This window comes from Echiichthys vipera (assembly GCF_963691815.1).
Source record: "Echiichthys vipera genome assembly, chromosome: 3".
Classification (NCBI taxonomy): Eukaryota; Metazoa; Chordata; class Actinopteri; order Perciformes; family Trachinidae; genus Echiichthys; species Echiichthys vipera.
Window position 1 is genome coordinate 33,872,594 of NC_139828.1, and position 6,341 is coordinate 33,878,934.

A 6,341-nucleotide genomic window follows, 5' to 3' on the forward strand; every position below is an offset into this window, starting at 1 on the left:
TCTCTCTCTCTCTCTCTCTCTCTCTCTCTCTCTCTCTCTCTCTCTCTCTCTCTCTCTCTCTCTCTCTCTCTCTCTCTCTCTCTCTCTCTCTCTCTCTCTCTCTCTCTCTCTCTCTCTCTCTCTCTCTCTCTCTCTCTCTCTCTCTCTCTCTCTCTCTCTCTCTCTCTCCGGTTCGGGGCGGGTTCTCCCCTTCCCAGAAGGTTAAGTAGCCGCCCGCAGCGAAAGCATTCCGCAGTCATCCTCTGACTCTCTCAGCCCTTTTATACCGAGGCTAAATTTAGGGGGCTGGTCTGTACGCAGCATCCCCATCTTGGACGCTCTTCCTTCCCCCAGGCTCGCATTGGTCTGATTTGTGCTGCAAACAATATATATATTTTAAAAGCTGCTCCTTCCAGAGTCATAGCTGCACCAGTGAAGAGAAGCAGCTCAGCGAACGCAGAGGAAGCAGCGCGCTCATTTCCACAGGACAGAGAAAGTGTATTCTCTCACTCGTTCAGGACGATTTTTTTTTTTACTAACGCATAGAAATGGCCTTGTGTGGGACCATTTTACCATCGATATCTACATTTTCCAACCAAAAGGAGAAATGCTGGGAAGATGTAAGTTGTGATGTTTCTGTATACTTGTTTTGAGATCAGATAAAGTGCGTTTTTTTACTTAATCATAACCCAGTGCCCCTGTGCTGGTTTCGGTATGTCATAGCAGAACGTTTTAACTTGGCTTCTAGAATTATTATTAGAATTACGTATTTATGTTGTTTTTATACTTATACACTTATATACTAATACTATACTAAAGTATTTTATTTGATCCATTTTTATTTTATTTATTTCATCTTCAATTCCAAGAGGTATCTGAAGAAGCTGTACATTTTGAAAAAAACTAAATCAGCTATCTCTCGCCCCCGATCCAGAGGTGGAAGGGAGATATTAGCGGCGCTGCGCTCAACACGGACAGCGGCTTCCTCAGCAGAAAGGACGAAGAGGACCTGGATAAGTTCTTGGACCTTGAGTTTATTCTTGGAAACACCCCCGTCTCTGATAGTGCGCCATCAGCAGAGACTGGAGCAGAGTCCTATCGGATCCAGGACTCCGGGGTGTCCCTATATCAGCAGCAGCAGCAGCACACCGCGGTACCTCAGCCGCCGGCCAGTTACATCTCTGTCTCAGACATGAACAATCCTCCGCCGCCCTACAGCAGCCTGGTGGCGGAACTCCTTCGCTCCGAGCCGGATCCCAGCGTCCTCCCCGGGAACAGCCCCTCCATCCAGGGTAAATTCCTAATCAGCTCTGCGCCTTTCCACATCATTCAGGATTTATTCTCTGAGCATCCGAACATTAAAGTGGAGCCCGGCTCTATGGACACCTACGGACCTGTCACGGGTCTGGTGCCTCAGAGCTGCAACAAAGTCAAGCACGAGGGGAATGTTTCCTGCATGATGTCATACGAGCAGCAACCGCGGCTGGCCAACTCCCCGCGGGCCGCGGTAGGCAGCATGACGCCACCTCTTAGCCCGAACGGTCTGATGAGCTCCGAGTGCCACCAGCCTCAAATGTGCCACTCCACCTCGCTGACGTTCACGCAGAGTTTCCACCCCCACCACCAATGCGCGTCCGGGGGATTCACTCAGCTGCAGATGCAGCTCCCTTTCCTCGTGACGCACCGTCACCAGTTCTCCAGCGTGTTCGAGGAGGACGCAGCAGCCACGGGCATGCAGCAGCTGGCTGTCGGACAGCGGGTCCTGCTCACCCCACCGTCCTCCCCGCTTGAAATGATGGACAACAAGCCAAAGAGGGGTCGTCGGTCCTGGCCCAGGAAACGGACCGCGACACACACCTGCACTTTCACTGGCTGTGGGAAGACCTACACCAAGAGTTCCCACCTGAAGGCGCACCTCAGGACACACACAGGTAAGAGCTGCAGGCTGAATGTGGTGGACATGTCCCCGGCCCCTCATGACCCGCCTTTAAACTATGATGTCAATCACAGCTGTTTTTGTGTTCATAGGAGAGAAACCATACCACTGCAGCTGGGAGGGTTGCGGCTGGAAGTTCGCTCGGTCTGACGAGCTCACACGTCACTTCCGGAAGCACACAGGACACCGGCCATTCCAGTGTCACCTGTGTGAACGGGCCTTCTCCCGTTCCGACCACCTCGCCCTACACATGAAGAGGCACATGTGAGGAAAGGCCAAGATGAAAAAGACGATACAAGAAATATAAAAATATAACTAAAAAATAACTATATGTAAATAAGTCCCAAAGTCCTGTGGTCAGCTATACAAGGATCAGATGCTGTGCAAATATAGCTGCATGTTCCTATAGGAGTAGGCTACAGCTATAGTGATGTCATGCATAAACTGCCATATGATGAGGCCACTATTGACTACACTGTAATGCCTAGGTATAGAAGAATCCGGGGAAGTACTGGAAGTGAACAAGCCGCCATTGCTGCGCTGACTTCTCCCTCCAGTGTGTGCATGATTGAATGGGAGCTGTCATTAGAAGTGAACCTTTTCTCCATCCTTCACCAACCTTACCTCATGAAGAGAGCTGTGATTAGTTACCTCCATCACTGATTAAATCAGCTGCTTTTAGTTTACATTGTGGTATCGTTGGAGCAACTTACATTATGTTTCACAATAACACCACATTGAGTTTATCTACTGTGTGTGACCACGGCAGCCTTGATAGAGGCGTCTGACATGAGCTAGCTAAGCAGTGTTCCCTTAGCTGACATCACTTTTTTTTTTTTATATTTAAGTTTTATTGCTTTTTCACATCATGACACAATGAAAATACAAGACATAGACAAAGCCAAAATACAAAACAAAGACAAGGGGAGGGAAGGTTAGCTGCAGTTAAATACACATTAAGTATACATTAAGGCCTCTCCAATGGATTGAGAGTCAAGGCAGCCTGTTCCATAGCAAGGATGTCCATAAAGTCATTTCGCCAGAGTTCTATACTGGTGCAGTTGTTTTTGCGTTCCTTCTAATTAAGAAGGATAGTCCTTTTGCCACCAAGAATGCAAGTGCAAAAATATTCTGTGTATTTCTGGACTGTATACCATCAATATCGACTCCAGATAGACACACAATTGGACAGAGTGTAATCTCAGTATTGAGTATAGATGTTTTTTCATTGACAATATCTTGCCAGAATTGTTTAACATCAGGACAATTCCATAGCATATGCATTAGTGTTCCCACTGAACCACAACTATGCCAGCACATATTTGACACCAAGGATCAATTTTGCTCATTATTTCAGGGGTCATGTAAGCCCTATGAATTATTTTAAACTGGATCATTTTATATCTGACACATTTTGAGATGGTTGTACTATTTCTAAGTGCTGCATTCCATTGTGATTCGGAGATAGGCAAACCCATGCCACGTTCCCATTGACATTTAGTTTGTAAGTTTGTACATGGGTTCATTGCATGGTTCATTGTATACCCTTGGACACCAATGATTTCATAATAGAGTAGATTCGATTGTATGACATTACTTTTTTAAAGCTAGGCAGCCTCATGCTGTTCACAACTAGATTGACGAGTGTGAACCAAAACTGAGTGTCTGTTGCTGTTGGGAACAAATTCCCCTCTGATAATATTCTTGATCCACTTCTGGAGAACATCTGCACGCCCAGGGAATCGATGAAGACCGAGGTAAAGGTTTGAATCCATGTAGACCGTATGGCCTCAGACAGGGGGGCACTTCATGAGGTAAAGGTTTGAATCCATGTAGACCGTACGGCCTTAGACAGAGGGGCTCTTCATGAGGTAAAGGTTTGAATCCATGTAGACCGTACGGACTCAGACAGGGGGGCTCTTCATGAGGTAAAGGTTTGAATCCATGTAGACCGTACGGCCTCAGACAGAGGCGCTCTTCATGAGGTAAAGGTTTGAATCCATGTAGACCGTACGGCCTCAGACAGGGGGGCTCTTCATGAGGTAAAGGTTTGAATCCATGTAGACCGTACGGCCTCAGACAGGGGGGCTCTTCATGAGGTAAAGGTTTGAATCCATGTAGACCGTACGGCCTCAGACAGAGGCGCTCTTCATGAGGTAAAGGTTTGTGTCGTTTATTCAGTTTATTTCCAAAGTTAAAGTTTCCCGCTGCTGTTGGAGCAGCAGAGATTTGCACAGGTTCTTCCCAAATTCCTAGACATTGTTGTCAAAAGTAATACTGCATGAAAAGAACAGGTAAAAGTAGAAGAGGTTCACTTTTAATGACAGCTCCCATTCAAGTCTGTGCATACTGGAGGGAAACGCCGCAGGAATGGTGGCACCGCTAGATGGCAAAACACACAAACAGCTCACCAGATTCGTCTATAAGGAATATTATAGTGATTTTTCATTGGGGTAAAAGGAGCATCAAGCTGAAATGTCCTCAAATGATATTTTGTGAAAAACGTATTTAATATTATTTTTAAGAGAAACAACAAACAAACCACAATGAGGAAATACAGCCAGATATGACAGAAACAGATGAATTCTGTTCAGACTAAAACATTTTATTTAACTATGTAGCTGGTACTACTTTTTTAATGGAATGCTCTTTATATAGACAACAAATTCAAGGAACATTCCACTCAACATGTCAGGCACATGCCAGTGAAGCAACTGGAAGCAGACAATCCTTTGAAGAGTGATGATATTTTTGTATTTTTCACCATCAGTGCCTTTTATAACACAATATTACACATCTTACAGATGCCATATTCTCCACTGGCTAAAAGATAATCAAAGTTTTATTGTGTGTTATATAGTAATTGCATGTGAAATAAGCGTTGAGACAATGTTTTGTTCTAAAACTGCCTTTCATTCTGTCCTCCCTGAAGGCTTGAAGAGAATGTCATGTCTGTGAGTCTGTTGTCTACTAGCATTTGAAGTCAGGAATTTATAGTAGGAGGTCTCACGGACGTGCATGCCATCTTAACGCCACCTGATTGACAAAGGGCTACACAGTCTTTGGCAAAAATATTTTTAGTTTGTACTGAAGGATGTAGTGCCTTGTAAATTGGATTTGTTTTTATATAATGTAAATAGTTTATTTTAATGTAAATAATAAACAAAACAAATTTGATGTCTGAGTCCTGATTGTGATTGTCAAAGATTATATAAAACATGGTTTGATGTAAATATACACAAACAAGTTCCGATTTTAAGGACCGATCTGTACTGTGACCCTCTAAAACTTAAAGATCCCAACCTTGAAATCTGGTACAGATTTTAAATCTGTGGAGTCACAAGAAGAGTGACTCTGCTTTACTTTTTTAAAAACTGAAAACTATTAATATGAAACAATCTGAAAAAGAGAACATAATACTGGCTAAACTGTTTGGCGCTGTGTGTAGTAGGTATTGCTTTGCTGTAAAAAAAAGCAAGAAAGTTCGGCACCACTGTTTTAAGACAAAGCTTTCTCAAACTGTTGTCAGGTCCCATATATTTACTTTTTCAATTCAATTCAATTTTATTTACAGAGCCAAATCATAACAAAAGTTATCTCAGGACACTTTACAGACTAGGTATAGACCACACTCTATGTCTTATTTATGATTTACACAGACCCAACAATTCTCCCATTGAGTATGGTGGCGTTGAAAACCTTCCCTTTAACAGGCAGGAACGTGGAACAGGCCCAGCTCTATGGAGGACGGACATCTGTCTGCTCTGGTTGGGGAGGAAGAAAAAAGAGAGAAAAGACAGACGGATGGACAGAGAGAGACAAAGACAGACACAAAGACAGACAGACAGACAGTCCCAGAGATACAAGCAACCACAAAAGTAACAGTAACTATAATAATATCTATAGTAATGTGAATATGACTTATATGTTATGGCAGTTAATACAGCAGAATAGTAGAAACAAGCAGGGCTAAGGTGATAGAAAATGACAATGGTAATAATAATTATGGTCGTAAATATGATCAATGATGAGTAGCGGTAATAACAGCTACAGTGAGATACTGATGATCTTTTTATAGTTTACAAGACTAATGACAGTATATATGGGTAAAAGTAATAATAGCAGCAGGAAGCATCATGCAGGACCACGGCAGCAGGCACCACCACGATCAGCAGAGACCTGCGAGACGACACAAACAAGAAGTGAATTAGTAACATGCATTGGTGAGAAACGGATGATACAGACAGAGAGGAGATAAACTCAGTGTATCAGGAACAGGATTAGTTTAGGAATAGTTTTCAAATAAACTGAAAGGGTATCAGCAGGGACGAAGAGGAAATTCTGCTTGAAAGGACAGGGTGTTTTTGGGATGCATTCCCGTGGGGATTAACGGTGGGGAAAATATTATTTTAGATATTTTTAAAAT

General features: G+C 43.5%; 1 protein-coding gene across 1 annotated transcript; it reads left to right on the forward strand.

Moving 5' to 3' along the window:
- The first annotated feature begins 260 nt into the window (after positions 1–260).
- Positions 261–4,964, forward strand: LOC310945443 (Krueppel-like factor 2). Its single transcript, XM_083911537.1, has 3 exons — positions 261–599; positions 914–1,910; positions 2,008–4,964. Exons 1-3 carry the CDS (start codon positions 528–530, stop codon positions 2,181–2,183), a joined length of 1,245 nt encoding a protein of 414 aa, XP_083767663.1. The 5' UTR covers positions 261–527; the 3' UTR covers positions 2,184–4,964.
- The last annotated feature ends 1,377 nt before the right edge of the window (positions 4,965–6,341 follow it).